The sequence below is a fragment of the Nicotiana tabacum genome, chromosome 16 (assembly GCF_000715075.1).
Source record: "Nicotiana tabacum cultivar K326 chromosome 16, ASM71507v2, whole genome shotgun sequence".
Classification (NCBI taxonomy): Eukaryota; Viridiplantae; Streptophyta; class Magnoliopsida; order Solanales; family Solanaceae; genus Nicotiana; species Nicotiana tabacum.
This window is the reverse complement of record NC_134095.1, coordinates 76,605,691-76,624,937: the sequence shown is the minus strand read 5'-3', so window position 1 is coordinate 76,624,937 and position 19,247 is coordinate 76,605,691. Positions and strand designations below refer to the sequence as shown.

At 35.6% G+C, this 19,247-nt stretch overlaps 1 protein-coding gene across 1 annotated transcript; it reads right to left on the bottom strand.

Moving 5' to 3' along the window:
- Positions 1-13,803: 13,803 nt before the first annotated feature.
- On the bottom strand, positions 13,804-17,397 carry LOC107783609 (F-box protein SKP2A). The gene is made up of 4 exons (XM_016604592.2): positions 16,959-17,397; positions 15,532-15,880; positions 15,294-15,435; positions 13,804-14,395 (listed from the first exon to the last, which is right to left on the bottom strand). The coding sequence occupies exons 1-4, from the start codon at positions 17,201-17,203 to the stop codon at positions 14,028-14,030; spliced, it is 1,104 nt and encodes a 367-aa protein (XP_016460078.1). The 5' UTR covers positions 17,204-17,397; the 3' UTR covers positions 13,804-14,027.
- Between the last annotated feature and the right edge of the window lie 1,850 nt (positions 17,398-19,247).

Sequence of the window (19,247 nt, the reverse complement as noted above, 5' to 3'; positions counted from 1 at the left end):
ACCTTTCTCTTTTCCAACATTTTATGGTCATGGCGGCATCCACCGACAGTGACATGAATGAAGAAGCAGTTGATTTATTACATCATGATATTCCAGCAATGAATATTGGTCCTGCTACTTCCACTTACCGAGATAAACTACTCACGCACACAAATGATCTTTATGACTGCACCTCCCAATCCCTTGCTCAAAACTTTCAACACCTTGATTTAACTGATGAAAAAATAATCCCTCCAACCATCCACACTGTACATAGGACCTAGAGCGTGGGATGGGTATTAATTAGATATAGGGGAACTTATACTTGGAATTAGATTCTAAACTAATTAATTGACTTTTCAAAAGAAAAGGTTTAATTAGAGCCTAATTATAGTATTATTAGAGAATTGATCGAACTGTAACTCACCGGCAGAGTTAGAAGGTGGAGAAATATAGAATATGGAGAGAAGAGGGGGGAGAAGAGAAAAAAAAAAAAAAGAAAAATAGTGTAACTAAATCCCTTAATTTAAGGCATTAATAATGGGTTGAGAGTCTTTTAAGGTGGAATGTATATATTTTGTAAACAAAACTTGTGTAGGTAGGGTAATTTACTAAAGATGAATATTTAGGGTAATAAAGTTTACAATAGTGTATAAGAATGAAAAATACATTTGGAATTTGTGATCCTAAATAAGACAAAAGGGGATCTAGAGTATTTGTATGGTTATAAAAGCTTTTCAGTAAGGGTAGAATTGTAAGTTTAAGATAAATGGTTACCAAATTTAGAAAGGAGTCATTCTTTTTGGAACGGATCAAAAAGAAAATAGGTTCACATAAATTGAAACAGAGGGAGTACCTATTTTTTCGTTTTTAATTTACATTATGGACTTACCTATAGAATAAATAAATATTATTTATAAATTAAAAAATAAAAAATATTTAAACATATATAATACCGAAATAACAAAATAATGAGCATAGTAAAAAATTAATTAGAATAACTTATTAGTAATAATAATTTTAGTATTAAAACAAAATTTCAAAAATTTATTTACACAATTTAGAATGAAAGAAAATAAAGGTTGTAAAATATATATTCCATGCACATAATATAAAAATAATTATTTAAATAAAGGTAATTTTATAATATACATTATATATTCTTGAAAATTATGCTCAATTATATTATATATATATATTTCATGCACGACTTAATATAGTATATTTTACCCTATACAGATAGCCCCCCTGATTTCCGGTGACATAACTTTGTGTCACCGAAAAGTTGGTAGAAATATAATAATATAATTGAGCATAATTTTCAAGAATATATCATGTATATTATAAAATACCTTTATTTAAATAACTAGTATCTATGAACGTGTGTTGCATGTGAATAATGGCACGTGATGGTTTAACCATTTAAATCATTTGAAAGTCGAAAAATATTAGTATTACATTAGCATGATATGTGAATTATCAACAAAACTTACACAAATGATTAATTTAGTCATGTTAGTTAGATAATTACATATTATAGTTTAAAAGTATTTAATCTGATAGTATCTTACCGAACACTTCTTTGTAGATGTTTTTTTTGTGTATGTTTCCTTCTAATGTTTTGGTTTCTCTGCCATAACTAGAGCTCTCGATATTGATATTCCTCTTGAAAGTGCAATATATAGTTGTTCGTGAAAGAAAAAATATTGCGATAAATATAGTCTAATATTTAGTAAGTTTTTCCTTGTGCTTATTTATTATAATTGCAATATATAAACATACAGAAAATTATCCTTCTCAGTTAAATCTTTTTTTATTTGAGGCCATAAGTATAATTTTGGAAAGCTAGTTTTTACTGTCTCTGATTTCGTGGATTTTGTAACTATTGATAGTACTTGATAGAAATCGCCTTCCAAGCCATTAGTTTTTCACCAAATGGTTTACTGGTGTTCAATATATCTCTAGGGGAAATTGTTTCGGTCATTTAACACTTAGCCATAAGCGCTTCATCCCATATTATTAATTTTGCTTTTCTTATAAATTTAGCATTGTTGTTGTGCTTTGATGTATTTGTGATGATGGTTATTTTAGTTGTTTGAAGAGGTATATTATCTAAAGTGAGTGGCTTCATAATAAAATCGTTGCTGGTAGACCATTTGTTTATTATTGCTAACATTATCATGCCTCTTGATTTGACATTTGCAAGTAATGCATGATATAGAAATATTATTTCGATTCCGCCGAAGGCATCTACAAATGATAATCCCGCTATAAGAGTCAAATATAGTCTTGAAAGCTTGTTCTTGTTCAGGATTTAGTTTTGATTGTGCTTCAACATACACTTGTATGGCTGTTTGATTCTTAATACTATAATAATATTTTTTACTTTGTGTTCTAATTTTTTTAATCTCTAATGCTCTGTCACTATCTGGATTTCCCACCGTCGGGATCGTGATGGTGCCTAACTCTTAGAATGCTTGGCAAGCCAACAGATATAGTTCTAACGCATTAATCATTAACCAAAATAGTAATTAACATTAATTTAAACTAAACATATATGAAGTGCGAAAATTTTATAACAGTTTAAAGCACTAATACATAACTACCTAAAAGATCTGGTATCATAATCCACGAATTTCTAAGAATTTTCTACAAACATTGGTTTAAAAGAAATACATTTGTTCTCGAAATGAAAAGAGATAGGAAATCTAAGATAGAGGGAAGGGGACTCCAGGGTCTGCGAACACCGACAGATCTACCTTGGGTCTCCTATGAGTGAAGGCAGCAACCCAAACTCTGATTAGTGCGGTCGAGTACCAGGATCTGCACAGAAAGTGCAGAGTGCAATATCAGTACAACCAACCCCATGTACTGGTAAGTGCCGAGCCTAACCTCGGCGAAGTAGTGACGAGGCTAGGACACGATAAATAACATAAACCTGTGCAGTTAAATCATATACGAGAAAATAACAATAATGAAAATTTAATAGTTAATAACGGGAAGGGGGAAAAACATGTTGGGGGGACTATGAATATTCTGAAAATAGTACAGTACAGAAACACAGTGAATATCATACTTGGAACCAACAAAAGTAATAACACAACAATCACGTGCACAGCAGAATCCTTCATGCTTTTACTCTTGTCCTCACCATAAGAAACGACACGGCATCACCCTTCGTGCATTATCTCTCTCGTAATCGTGGCACGACATCACCCTTCGTGCATTATAAATATCGGAATACGGCACGACATCAATCTTCATACATCAACACTTATAGAGTATGGAACGACATCACTCTACGTGCATTATCACTCACTCACAAAATATTTCACGGCATCATCCTTCGTGTTTTACACTCTTCCTCATCCAAACAACAGAAACAGTATCAATCCAACAAGGGAATTATCGATATAAAACCTTGTTTCAACATTTAACTTCACAATATGATTCTCAACTTGAGTTAATACTCAACAAATATCCAATGCCAGGAAAACATAATAAGACTTGTTTATCATGATGAATAACCAGTTTAAGCATGAACATTACGTATAAAGAAGCATAATAGTCACAAATATAAGGTTCACTCGCATGCTATGACCTGACACCAACGTATAGATACTCGTCACCTCACCTATACGTCGTACTTAAAAATTAAACAAGTAGCAAATAAGGCAACAACACCTAATCCCTCAAGCTAATGTTAGCCACAACACTTACCTCGATTCCACAACTGATCTCAAAGCTCAATCACAACTTTTCCTTTCACACAAGCCTCTGAACCAATAGAATCTAGAAAATTACCAACCAAACAATTCAATTTAAGCCTCAGGAACTACCCACGATAGCAAGGAATTCAATATAGGTCATTTTTGAAAAAGTCAACAAAAGTCAACACCCGAGCCTACTTGGTCCAAACCCGAAATTCGGACCAAAACACATTTACCCATTCACCCCCGATCCCGGATATATAATTGGTTTTGGAATCCGACCTCAATTTGAGGTCTAAATTCCCAAATTTCAAAATTTCTAAGTTCTACCCAAAAAATCCCAACTACCATGAAAACCCTAGATTCTAAGAGGAAATCGTGTAAAAAGAAGTAAAAGAGTGGAAGAAATGAGTTAAGAATTACTTACCTATGATTTGGAGAAGAAAAAGTATTTGGAATATAGCCTCTTATGTTTTAGGGTTTTGAAAAAGTGAGAAATAGATGAAAAGTCCCGTTTAAATAGCCCTCTCTGATCCCCATTACGCGGCCCGCGAAATACTGGGCGCGTCCGCGAACCTCACCGTGGTCCGCGAAATACTGGGCGCAACAACGGCAATTTGTTCTTACCCATCGCGGTCAGCGAAGCTCTCCACCGCAGTCCGCAAATTTTACTCCATGGCCGCACTCTTAGGTTCAGAGACCTACAACTCTGCAACTATCCTACAACAGGTATTTTCTAAGCTTAGACATCTCGTAGCCTATCCGAAACTCACCCGAGCCCTCGGGACTCCAAACCAAACATGAATACAAGTCTTAACACGTCATATGAACTTGCTCGGGCGATCAAGTCGCTAAAATAACACCTAAAACTACAGATTTAGCATCAAAATCACTGAAATTCTCAAGAACACTTAAAGTTTTTATTTTCACAACCGAGGGTCCGAATCACGTCATATAAACTCCATTTCTCACAAAATTTCACATGCATGACTTAAATACCATATTAAACCTGTACCGGGCTCCGGAACCAAAATATCGGCCTAATATCAACAAGACCAAACATTATTCAATTTCTAAAAATCATTATATTTTCAGTCTAACAATTTTTCTTCAAAAATTCATTTCTCGGGTTAGGGACCTCGAAATTCAATTCCGGGCTTACGCCCAAGTCTCATATTTTACAACGACTCTCCGGGATCGTCAAAATATGGGTCTGGGTCCGTTTACTCAAAATATTGATCGAAGCCAACTTAAATCAACTTTAAAGGCAAAACGTAGTATTTTTCTCAAATTCTCACATAAAATGTGACGACCCGGCCAGTCGTCTCATGAATTACCGCTTCGTCTCCCCCATTTCTGCTTTTTATGCTTTGTTTATCCGTATTATATGGTATCGGGTCAGTCGGATAGAGTTCGGAAAGAATTTGGTAAGGTTTGAGACACTTAGTTTATTTAGAGTGAGTTTAAATTAGAAAAGTCAACCGAATGTTGACTTGTGTGTTAGAGGGATCAGATGTGAATTCCGATGGTTCGGTTAGCTTCGAGAGGTGATTTGGGACTTAGGAGTGTGATCGAAATGAGTTTTGGAGGTTCGGAGTAGATTTAGGCTTGAATTGGCGAAATCAGATTTTTGGCGATTTCCGGTTGATAGGTGAGATTTTGATATTAGGGTCGGAATGGAATTCTGAGAGTTGCAGTAGTTCCGTTGTATAATTTGGGACGTGTGTGCAAAATTTCAGGTCATTCAAATGTGGTTTGATTGGGTTTTTGTGATGACCTAAAGGGCCATCACCTGTTTTCTTACCCATTATGTGCTTCCGAGGCCTTGAAAACCTCATTTAGAGTCGCTTCGATTTGTGTGCACAGTCCGGGTGCGTAGCCAGAAAGCTTAAATATGAAATTCTGTGAAAAATGCTAAGTTTTGATATTAAAATAAATAAAATTTGACTTTGGTCAACATTTTGGGTAAACGAACCCGGACCCGCGATTTGACGGTCTCGGAGGGTCCGTAGGAAAATATGGGACTTGGGCGTATGCCCGAAATCGGATTCCGAGGTCCCAAGCCCGAGAAATAAATTTTTGAGTAAAATTGTTTTCTGAAATTGTTAAGGAAAATTGAAATGAAAATTGATTAGAACGTGTTTGTATCGGGCCCGTATTTTGGTTTCAGCACACGGTACAGGTCTTATATGTGATTTAAGAGGTTTCTGTAAAGTTTGGTTAAAATCGGACGTCGTTTGACGTGTTTTGGACTAGAATTCCTAAATTTGAACTTGATGGAGTTTTTGAAAATTTCATTGATCTTGAGGTTTAATCCGATGTTCATGATGATATTCTAGCGATTTGATTACACGAATATGTTCGTAGAATATTTTTGAGGTTGTGTATATACTTGGGTTAGAGTTTCGAGGGCTCGAGTGAGTTTCGAGTAGGTTCCGGGATGCCTTAGGCTTAAAAAGATCAGATGTTGCAGGTTCAGGAAATATTGCAGGTCTCTGAACCCTCTTGCGCGGTCCGCGAGAAATCGCGTGCGGCCGCGGAGGGGCCAGCGCGGCCGCGGTCGCTTTTGAGCGGTCCGCGGTGGATGCTGTGCGGCCGCGGTCGGCTTTGTGCGGTCCGCACGGGGCTATGATCTGCAGGTCTTCAGGGAGGCCTGTGTGGCCGCGGTCTTTTTTGTGCAGTCCGCACAGGGAGTTTCAGAGAGGTATAAATTCACGTGAATTTCAGTTATTTTTACACTTTTCAAAACCCCAAAACGTAAGAGGCAATTTTCTAAACAACTTTTCTTCTCCAAAACGATTGGTAAGTGATTTCTAACTCATTTTCTTCACTTCTTAACATCTTTTAACATGATTTCAACTTCAAATCAAAGATTTTCACGGGGAAATTGGGTGTTTTAGGTAGAACCTAGGTTTTTCTAAAATTGGGAATTTGGACCTCAATTTGAGGTCTGGTTTCAAAACAAACCATATATTTGGATTTGTGGGGGAATGGGTAATCGGGTTTTGGTCCGAACCTCGAGTTTCGACCACGTGGGTCCGGGGGCATTTTTTACCTTTTTGGGTAAAACCTTGTAAAACTTATTTTCATGCATTTGGGGTTGACTCATTTAGCATTTATTGATGTAATTAAGTAACTTATGACTAGATTCGAACGGATTGGTGGTGGAATCAAGAGGTAAAGCTATAATTGAGACTTGAGTGGTGTTCAAGGCGTCGAGGTAAGTGTTTGGTCTAACATTAGCTTGAGGGATTAGGAGTGGAGTCATATTTGCTACTTTCTTCTTGTTGAGTACGACATATAGGCATGGTGACGAGTATCTATACGTTGGTGTCGAGCATGACCATGAGTCTTAAATTGAAAGTGGTTGTGTCCTTAAATGACATTTCAGATGCTTTAATAATGATCTTCTATATTGCGCAAATAATTGTTCTATCCTCGCAGAGCGTATTTATGTTTGAGCATTGTCATTATTTGGGCTGAGTACAAGCTAAGTTAAGATTGGTTATAGCTAATTCTCCCTTTCCGGGATGATTGTTTCGATATCTTTGTTCCCTTGTCGGGAAACTATTATATTGCTTTTGTTCTCTCGCCAGGAGTTTATTATATCGCTTATGTTCCCTTGCCGGGATTTCTTGTAATTGTGTGATGAAATGGGAGCGGGTGATACGCCTACCACAAGATATTATGAAATGGGAGCGGGTGGTATGCCTACCACAAGATATTATGAAATGGGAGCAGGTGGTACGCCTACCACAAGATATTATGAAATGGGAGCGGGTGGTACGCCTACCACGAGATATGAGAAATGGGATCGGGTTGCACGCCTACAACAAGATGAACCTGAAAGTGAAAGTTGCCTTTATTTTCTTCATTTGTGATAGAAGTTATATTGCTACCTTCCTTATTATTCCTTGTTATTTTCTTTTAACTGCTATCCCTGAAGCATATTTCCCTTCCCCAGCTTTAACTACTTATTACTTGTTTGCTTTTCCGCCATATATTGTATAACTGCACAGGTTTATCTGGAGTCTAGTCCTAGCCTCGTCACTACCTCGCCGGGGTTAGGCTAGACACTTACTAGCACATGGGGTCGGTTGTGCTGATGCTACACTCTGTGCTCTTTTGCACAGATCCAGGTCTTGGACAACAGCAGTAGCGCGGAAGCCAGCCTTCAGTCCAGTGAGACACCGAGGTAGCCTTGCAGGCGTCCGCAGGCCCAACGTCTCCTCTATCTTTTATTTCAGTCTGTTATCTCATGTATTCGAGACAAACAATTTATATTTTCTTTCAAACGGTTGTATTTAGTACTCTTAGAAGTTCGTGAGTAATATGACACCAGTTCTTGGGTAGAGGCATATGTTGATTCTCGCATTATTGTTTCGTCTTCTTTAATTTAAGTCTTCCGCATAATTATTAATTCTGTTGCTTTCATGTTATCACTGATAATTGTTAAAAGAAGTAATTCTTAATGGAGTAAGCAGTTAAGGATTGGCTTGCCTAGCTCACATTAGTAGGCGCCATCACGACTCCCGAGGGTGGGAAATCCGGGTCGTGACAATTTTTTATCAAAAGCTGAATTTAGAAGTTTTTGGAAACTTAGGCTTGAATCCGACATGTTTTGGTTTATTTGATGTTGTTTGAGGTATTTTGAAGATTGGTACAAGTTTGAAAAAGGTTTTGGGATATGTTGGTGCCTTTGGTTGAGGTCTCGGGGGCCTCGAGTGAGTTTCGGAAGGTTGAACGGATCATTTTAAGTTGAAGAAACTTGCAGATTTTGGTTTCAGCTGTTGCAGGTATTTTACTCTTCGCATTCGCGAGTGCACCCTCGCATTTGCGAAGAGCCAGTTGAGGAAGGTGGAATTTAAGCCTTCGCGTTCGCAAGGAAGGCTATGCGTTCGCGAAGGGCTAGGGGTTTGTGCATCGCGTTCGCAGGGGAGGTGTCACGTTCGCATAGAGCAAAAAGGGCAGCTGAGCTTCTGTGGATTTTATTCATCGCGTTCGCAAGAGACGGAACGCGATCGCGAAGATTGATCTGCGCAAAACATGTTCGCGATGGGGATGTCGCGATCGCGAAAGAGGAAAATTGGTCAAAGTTAATTTGTGCTTCACGAACACGAGATTTTGACCGCGTTCACGAAGAAGGATTTCAGACCTGAGCAGAAGGTTTAAAAGGTCGTCTTGTCCGCGAATGTGGGGTTTATTTCTTCAATTGTTGGTTGTTTTTGGAGCTATTTGAAGGATATTGAATAGGGATTCAAGGGGAATCACTTGGAGGTAAGAATTTTGGACTTAAAACTCGATTCTATCGTGAAATCTACCTAATAAATCGTAGAATCTAAGCCTAAAATTGAGGAATTAGGGCTTGAGATTAAGAGACTTTAAAATGAGAATTTGAGGGGTCATTTGGACTTCGATTTCAGTGTTCTTGGTATGTATGAACTCGTGGGAGGATAAGGATTCCGTTGATGTAATTTTTATCGAGTTTCGAGACGTGTGCACGGGGGTCGAGTTTGGCCAATTTCGGGATTTTGGGTATAATTTGATTATTTTCGTTTGGGCTTCGTTCCCTTAGCATATTTTGATGCCGTGATTCTGATTTTGGATAGATTTAACGCGAGTGGAGGCCGATTCGAGGGGCAAAGACGTCGCAGAGTTGTATTTTCACCGGTTTGAGGTAAGTAACCATTGTAAATTTGGAACTGAGGGTACAAAACCCTGGTATTTGACTTGTTTTGATAAATGCGGTGACGCACATGCTAGTTGACGAGCGTGTGGGCATGCACCGGTAAGGATTGTGACTTGCTCCGTCCCGTAGCTACTATTAAGCTGCGTATTTGATTTGGAATCTTATATTATTCCGTACTTTAGTCATTCATACTGTATTATGGGATGTATGCCATGTTTGGGGCCTTGTGCGGACCTGTTGAGACCCTTAGGGGCATTTTTACTGTGTTTCCTCACTTTACTTGTTGAAAGCATATCCTCAGTCATGTTTTACCTGTTTAAATGTTTAAAACTGGTTTTTCTAAATGTGAGGACTGTTTGGACTAAGTTCTTTAATCTACTGTTGTGTCCGAGAGGCTGTGAGGTTAATGACTGAGAAAGGTTAAGAACCTAATGGTGAGGATATTTATATATGTGTGAGTTATGCATCGGGCTGCATGCCGCAGCGATACTTATATGGATCGGGATGCACGCCGCAGCGATATATATATTGGATCGGGCTGTGCGCCGCAGCGATATGATGCTTCCTTCCGGAGTTTGTACACCCCAAGTGAGCGTAGTCGACTATAAATTATGGATCGGGCTGCACGCCGCAGCGGTTACTATGATTTTTATTATTATTAGATATTAATGAGCCTGAGTGTTGAGAGTGAGTATTGAGTGACGAGAGTGAGTCACGAGTGACTGAGAGGCCATATTCTGAGTGATACCTTGCTCGAGGGGCCCGGTTATGATATTTTCACTAATTTCACTCTTCTTTTAAAAATAGCCTCTGTTGGAAAAATTGCTAAGTATATGATTTCAAGTGTTTAAACTGAAATTGATGATTTTACGATGAAACAGGTTTTAAACGGTGAAGTTGACCTGTTATCCTGTTGTTTATTCAGTTATATGATTTTTAACTGTTCGTCACTGCTTTCAGACCTTATTTAATTTAGTTACTTACTGAGTTGGCGTACTCACGTTACTCCCTGCACCTTGTGTGCAGATCCAGGTGCCCGAGTGGTAGAGTGAGGGTCCTCAGCTGATCCAGAGGATGCCGGAGATTTCCAGGTAGCTGCATGGCGTCCGCAACCCTATTTTCTCCTTCTTAACTTGTTCTTTTCCGCATTTTCTAAACTTATGTTGTGTTAGACAGTCAGTTATGTAGTAGAGGTTCTAGACTCGTGACACTAGATATTTGGGCTGTGTAGTTCATGTTTATTTGACTTCCGCTTATATTTTGTTGTTTTTAAACACTTATTAAGAAAATTTGGTATTTAAACCTGTGTTAGAAAAATAATTTTATAAAAAGGAATTTGTTGTAGTTAATAGTTTGGGTTGGCTTGCCTAGTAATGTGATAGGCGCTATCACAATCGGGTATTTGGGGTCATGACATAAAGGCTTTCCGAAAACGCAGTCGGACTGTGCACGCAACTCGAGGAAAAAGAAAATAAGGTTTTGAAGGCCTCGGAACCCCGAATTGGATTCTAAAACACGAGATGACCTTTTGGGTAATCACACACTTTTTTTATGGAATAAATTTATGTACCCTAAGATTTTTCTTAACTTGAAAAATAATTTTACTCATATGATAAATTTTAAAAATAATTGAAATGGATTCTCTTGCTAAATAATTAATTGAAAGATTTAATTATTTGGTCTTAACATAAAAAATAAGTTATTTTATGTTGATTCAGATTCTTAATATTAGTTCATCTCATGTTTTGAAGATTTAATCTTAATTATAATTTTATTCACCATAAATTTTCTTTTAAAAGAGTGAAAAGACTGTATGACATTTCACTTTTAGATCTTTATGTTTGCAAAATCATTAGTGGAATTGACTTTTACCAACCAATTTTCTTTCTATTTCTCACTTATTTATATTTTTAAATATTTTCTTAGTTGTTGTTTAATAATTAGGTATTTTTTAATAATTGATTAAAAATATATTATTTAAGTAGAAAAATAGTTCAGATATAATATAAAATATATTATGGGAAATGTAAATGGTTTATGCAGTCCATTTAATATTATTTTTATTTTCTCTATGGAATAATAATGTATTACCAATATGGAGGATTCTTCTGAAATTGATTTTATTAAACCTTCCTACATATTTTAATAAGAATTTAATAGAAAAATTTAATTTTAAATATTGAATATTAAAAAATTAACATAGAATGTCATGTAGTCCAAAATATTATTAATTTAGTTATGTTTTTTTCCCTATGAATTCTTCTATTTAATATTTTAGGACTATTTTGGTCAATCAATATTGTATTCATGCTTTTATAATAATAAAGGTTCTCATTTTTCTAAATGAATTTGAACAATATAATACATTCTCAAATTAAATTAGTAATAGCACATTATAATACTTTTTCAAATTAAATTAGTAATAGAAATGTTTAAGAAGTATATCCTAAAAGTAATAGGATTACATGACTTAAAATATGTCTCTATACCGAAAGTAATTATACTAATAGGAAATCTAATGTGTTCCCAAAGGTATTAGGTTTACATGCTAACATGTAGTATTATATGTTTGTACTCTAAATTAATTATACTAATAAGATTCCGAAAGGTAATCATGTAGGATTCCTAACTTGTAGCATTGTGTCCTAAAACTAATAGGATTACAAATGTCTAGAATTTCGGTTATGTCTTTTTATTGTGAGTTATTATGCTTAATATTATAAGATTATTTTTGTAAACCGGCATTATATTCATGCTTTTATAATAACATAGATTATTTTTATATTACATGCATGTAATATATATTTTACAACCCTTATTTTCTTTCATTCTGAATTGTGTAAATAAATTTTTGAATTTTTGTTGTTAATACTGAAATTTTAAAAAAAATAAAAAGAAGATAAATATTTATAATTTAGAGGGTAAAATAGGTATTTGGCAATCCAAAATTTAAAAAATATAATTGAGTGACCTTCTGAGTGCAATAGGTGTAGTTCAGTGACTTTGTTGTTACAAACGAAAGAAAAGTAACTTTAGAAGATAATTTGAAATAGTTGAGTTACAATTTGAGTAATTGACTCTAAAAATCTGTAATTTCCTTTAACCGTTCAAAACTACCAAATTGCGGAAACAATTAATCACGAGAATGTTTCAAACCAACAATATTAAGCAATACCCACCATTCACTAATTTAGATCATATTCATTAGCTAAAAGTAACCTAAATTTAAGCATCCGTTTGACCACAGATTTTGCCTAAGTTTTTTCCAAAACACAATTGGCAAAATATGTTTGTTTATAGATTTCCAAATCCCAAAACTAGCTCTAGAGCGGTCTTTGGCCCAAAATATCAATGTTTAATTTTTTAATAATATAAAAAATCACTCCAAACTTTTATATTTTATAAAAAAAAAAAACACCATCTATTATGACCCTACTAACCACCAGCTAATTACTACTATCATTTTCTTTTAGACTAATATTATTACAATTTGATGAATTATAGTGGTTAGTAATTGTGTTATTAACAATTGATATTAAAATATCAGATTATAATTTTAGGATAGTGTATTATGTAGTTCATTATAAAAATGATAATTTTATGCCAAACTTATCTATGTTCAAAATTATGGTTTGTGATAATGAATGGCATCAATGAAGGCTCTATACACAGGATTAGCAAGTTTTTTTTTGGTATTACTGGATATTTTTGATAGTTTTTAGAGGTATAAGTCACATGTCATGTTTTTTCACAAAAAAATAAAATAATAATAATAATAAAATATATTTTGAAAAATTATGTCCAAACAAATTTTCATCTTCAAACCAAACTTCATCCAAATCAGATTTTTCTGAAACATATTAAGAAATTTACGACCAAACGCTAGCTAAAACTTCGTTTGCTAAAACTTTATGTTATAACATCAGCTCTTCACCCATCTGATTTACTTTATTTCTACAACTAACATCCTCTTTTCATAACCTAATACCGCATATTATACGGTTCAATAAAAGACATTCTCACATCAACAGAGAAAATCTAGAGGAAGAGACAAATCTGATGTTATGTTGTCAATGACGTGCAAGTTAAGGCAATTCAACATCTTCTACTTTGCTTGTTTTAATAAAACAACTAAGCCATTTGTTTGATATGCAAGTTGTAACTAGGGATGTGATGGAATTTTCTGATTTCAGAAGCACTTTGAGCAAATACATAGTCCAGGAAGGATATGGAGCTTTTATCTTTAGATGGACAAACTAATCTTTCTGCTTCTGTTTTAAACTCATACTAGGGTGAGTTATCAATTGAAGTCCACATGTATTACCACCATTTTGAAACATTGACATATCAAGCTTTTTTCTCCTATGTTTTAGACCCCCACCAAACTATGTCCCACGTTTAATTTTAGGTGTGACGCATGAAATATAAGTCTTACACATAACATTTAACACATGAAAGGAGTCAGAACAACATAAACCAACAAGTTATCAGTCCAAAAGATTAAACAAACAGAACCGATTGGCTTATACAGCCAAGAATGTCCAGCATAATTTTTACACAAACAAATATGTACAAGGCCGAGTCCAACTTTTTTTTCCCCTCTATGAAGGCCTAGGAACTTGGAAATTTCTCCTCCATACAACCAACACTCAGTGAGCTGGATGGAGAACGCGTGCACGGTGTGCTTGGACAGAACATGCACAGTGCACCGATGTTAAGTTCAAGCAGCCGCTAATTATGAGGGAATGTCTCCCGGGGCAAGTGTGCAGGGCAGGGAATGCTTCGCACACTGCCTGGACGGCGGGAGGCGTGAGAGCAGTGCACTGGCTGATGTTTAGATTCATAAGCCCTTCGTCCTCGTACCTGTTCTTCTTCATAGACGCCCAAATCTCGTGCTTGTTCTTGACCCGACTCTGGGCCAAAGAGTACATTGCTCTGTCTGTGATGTTCTGGCAGAAGTATAGGCCGAGCGATCTTAGGTGAGGGCAATTGTTTGCCAACGCAATCACACTCTCATCTGCAGCACGTAAGATAGATATGTTAAATGGATGACTAAATCAAGAAAAATGACTCCAAGTGGAGGCATCAGCAACTACGTCTTAATCTTTAAGAGAAAGGGGAACATGCAATGGACATCTCAAGAAGTAGGCAGCATGATACCCCTGAATACACACACACACTAACAAGAGGAAAAACAGACATTTAAGCTACTTAGAAATCATCCCTCCAACGAGTAGAGTGCAACAACAACCACCTAGTGAAAATCCCACAAGTGGGGTCTGGGGATGGTAGGATGTACGCAGCCTTACCCCTACCTGAAGACTACTTCCTATAGACCCTCGGCTAAAACGAGTAGAGCGCAATGATCACGAAATTTCATGACACAAACATCCACACGAAATCTAGGAGATGATCTGACAATCAGATGGCTGATTGACATTCACCAGAACCAAGTGTTCCAGGGCATAGTTTGCACTTACTTCATCATTCATTTTCTGGCACAAATAGCCATATAATTCTACCCTATCTAAAACCAGAACTTTCGATCTTCACCGACAAGGTCAAAGTTCCAGTAACACGAGTTCGGCAATTGAGCCTTCCGGGGAAAGAGTTTGTCATTGATAAAATTACTTATGGCAACACCTCCGCACACATCCAAATCATGTTTTAACTCTTACTAAAATTTCCTCAAAGACAATATCTGGCATAAATATCTCCTGCCAGTTGGTCACTAATAGGACATGAATCAATTGTTTTCTTTGATAAGATTTTCCATACCAAAATCTCTAGAATAGTTGAATACAACTTAACAGGAGCCAAGTTAGGCAGAGTCTAATACCAGCCAGTATAGTAGTACATATACTGCTGTCAAGGAAAGACATTACATACGAAACCTAACCCGAGACGAGTTTTACCTGTTATAAGAACACAGCCACACAGATCAAGGGCTCTGAGATCAGGACAGCCATAAGCTAAGCTCATTACGCCTTCATCACCAACTTTATCACACCAACCTAGATTCACAGTCTGCAGTCGCGTACAGTAATAACCAATAGCCTGCACAAAGTAATAACAATTCATTTCAGTTAGAAGTACCAATAGGTTTTTGAAGTACTCCTAAGAACAGAACATTTTAGAGTTCAAGGCATATACCTTCAATGCCTTATCAGTTGCAGCTTTAACACAGCCACAAAGATTCAAGACTCTTAGTTTTCTGCAACGCTCAGCGAGGTATGCGACTGCACCGTCACTGAAAGCCGAGCACCCACTGACATTCAGCTTCGTGAGGTTTGGACAGCCATGAGCTAAAGCATAGAGTGAACAGTCAGTTAGCTTAAAACTCTTGCTAAGATCAAGGTCTTGAAGTTCATGACAGTGATTTGCAATTGTCTCAACACCATTATCCTGAAGTTGTGGTAAATCTTGCCGAAGAGTTAGAACCTGCAGCTTCGTGAACTTGGGTGCAAGTGTCAGCACTAAATTGTTCATGTTCCTCTTGCACCTGAAAAACAAATTGCTGCAGAAGTTAGAATCCCAGGAAATACACCACAAATAACCAGAGGAAAGATCCCTCACACTTATCAGAGGTCAAGAGTTTTAAAATGATAGTCTTACATGAGGCCAGCTCTCTAATAATAAATATCGATGCAATTCCAACTCTCTGGAATATCAACTCTCACAATTGACAATACTAATACCGGCAAGATAGGGAAACCAATCCAAATTCTAATAAAAACCCAAAAGGAAAAGGAAAAAATCTTAAACAAAGGCAAATATGCCATTATATTTTCTCCTTTTCAACGCTTCTGAGCACTAAAACATAGATACAGCTTCCAGAAATCCAGGATGACGCATAGAGAAAAAAGGGCCAATTTTGCCATAGAGCACAGTAGTAAACCACTATGATATCTAGGATTATATAATCATATTTGGGGCATAAAGGGCAGCCCGGTGCACTAAGCTCCCGCTATGCGCAGGTTCCGGGAGGGCCGGACCACAAGTATCTATTGTACGCAGCCTTACCTTACATTTATGCCAAATATAATCATATTTGGGGCATGTCAAATATAAACATATGTGATAGACCTATGGGAATTTGACTCACCATCCTATTGTTACTAATTCCTCTTATTTTCCCCAAATCCCTTGATGCAAGTGCAAGGCTAACTTTTACAACTCAACTTGCTCATCCAAGTCAGGGGAAATTTTCAGTCAACCCTTTAACTTAGCTTCAAACACAAAGCTTTTTTCAACAAGTTATACAAGCCTCATCCCCACAAAATTTAAAAAACAAAGGAAACCTATAGTCTCTCAAATAAATTGATCAGGCAAATAGGACCAAGATAGTTTAGTATAAAAAAGATTGTAGACTTTCATTCTGTAATCAGCCTCGACTCCCCTGATTTCAACAAATTTAAAGACCATCTTTTTCATCAGATAAATGAAGAACAAGAATTACCCTTCATCCATTACATCAAGTAAAAAATACCAGAATTCCATAAGCAAAACACACAATCTAATAGTAAAAACTTAAAACTTTTGTTCCAAAAAAAGGAATGATAAGATATGAAGCCACATACCAAGAAAGGGAAAGGTGAGTGAGGCCCCAAGAAATAGCATCTCTCCATCCACTGCAAACACCAGAAGCAACAATCACCGTCTGATCATCCACAAGTGCAACTATCCTCAACAACAACTCCATAGGTATATCTTTCCACTCCCTGATCACACCCCCACCCCCCATTTTACAACCCCCACCGCTGCTATTATTGTTCACCATCAGCTTCTCAAAGCTCAACTCCTCCACCCCTAATCCTATCATCATTTGCTACTCAAAGCTCTCACCTTTATTTATACAAGACGCCAAAGAAAAAAGGGTATCCCCTTGCTGCTGTTACAAACACAAATATAGAGAGATGAGTTTTTGAAGCTAGAGAGGAAAAATAGATAGGCTTTGGCGTATACTACTGTGTATTTCTAGGCCAAAAAGGAGTCATAGGGAAACAACAAGTTAACAACATGTGTCATCACGCAAGTTGTACACACAAGTAAAGTCTGTCCAAGAAAATTCTAGAAGTACTCAAAAGGCTTTTTGGAAAATGAAAATAGGGATATTGATACCTTTCCAAGAGGTTATAGTAGTAAGAAATTTTCAAGAACCTCTGTTTTTTACGGTCTATACATACGTAGGAATTAGTGGAATTACTGAAAGGGGAGATAGAGGGGTCGAATGAAAATGGAGTTTCCTGCAGTAGATTTTTGTGAAGCGGACTTTAAGACAGGGAAAATAAAAATAAAGAAATAGGAACAACGTAAGGGACACTAATTGGGAGATGCGAAAGAATACACGTGTCACAACGATGTGAAGGGGTGATGATATTAACGCCAAGTTTGTAATGACAGTAAATCAAATGATATAAGAGCCATTTCTGATATTTACTTAAGGGTAAAATTATTTACTTTTTTCTATTTTTATTACATTGAAAAATCAAGAAATATTCTCATTTAATTTTCTTTTGTTGCAATTGTTGTTGTATATTTTCATTCAGTATTGGTGTAAAAAATGTCTTTCAATTTGCATGAAGAATTAAAAAGAAAGTAATGGTTAGATTTCAAATTTAATATACATCACCTTTTTCACAAGGCATAGTGCAAAATGAAGTTTCATATTCACTCACCAAATGCTTCCTTCCCCTTTTCCCTGTTACAACCTTCCCATCAAATAAAAAAATAAAATATATAGAGAAAATGTAAAGGACACAAAAAAAAAAATCATAAAACAAAAGTGTTCAACATTCTTTTGTTGTCTATTGAGGTATACAAAAGAGCATAGCATATCATATTCCTTATTTTCCGATCATAGTAACATTTTTTTCCGGAACCAATGAGGCTTTTCAAGACAAACAAACACATTTGTATATTTATTCAGCCTTAGTTAGATAATTATCTATATTATTATAAAAGCATAAATAAAATATTAATTTACAAAAATTATTTTTAATATTAAGTATAATAACTCACAATAAAAGAACAAAATTGAAATTTTAGATATTAACCTTCTAATCCTAATAATTTTAGGACATAATACTACAAGTTAGTAATCCTACATGATTACCTTTAGGAATCCTATTATCCTTCAAATATTGAACTATTTTTCAAATCTGTTGGATATAATTGTCATATTTATGACTTTCCAAAAATTTAGACTTTGAATTCAATTAAAACTTCGTGGAATTTTTTTTAACTTTTAACCACTCAAGTAGATTCCAATAAGAATTTAAAACAAATTCAATGATTCCTATAAGAATTAAAAGCAAGAACGAGACTTTAATTTATTAGGCGTAGGATTTTTTTTTCAATTGAAGCTATCAATAGTAATAATATAAAAATAGAAAAATAAGAATTAAAAAGACTTATTACTTTCGGACATAGATATATAATAGTACATATTAGCATGTAAACCTAATACCTTTAGGAACACGTTAGATTTCCTATTAGTATAATTACTTTCGGGATACGGACATATTTTTAGCCATGTAATTCTATTACTTTTAAGATATACTTCTTATTATTATAAAAATACAACTACAATATTGATAGACCAAAATAGCCCTAAAATATTAAACAGAAGAACTCATAGGAAAAAGACATAATGTAATAACTTATTTTTTTGGACTACAACAACTTCTATGTTAATTTTTTTAATATTTAATATTTTTCCTCCATATTGGTAATACATTACCCCTCTATAATATCCAATACCAAAAAATAAATAAAAGTGTTGTTAAACGTACTGCATAAGGCGTTGAGATTGACAAAAAAACTCTCACGATAATATATTATTATATTATATTTGAACTGCTTTTCTA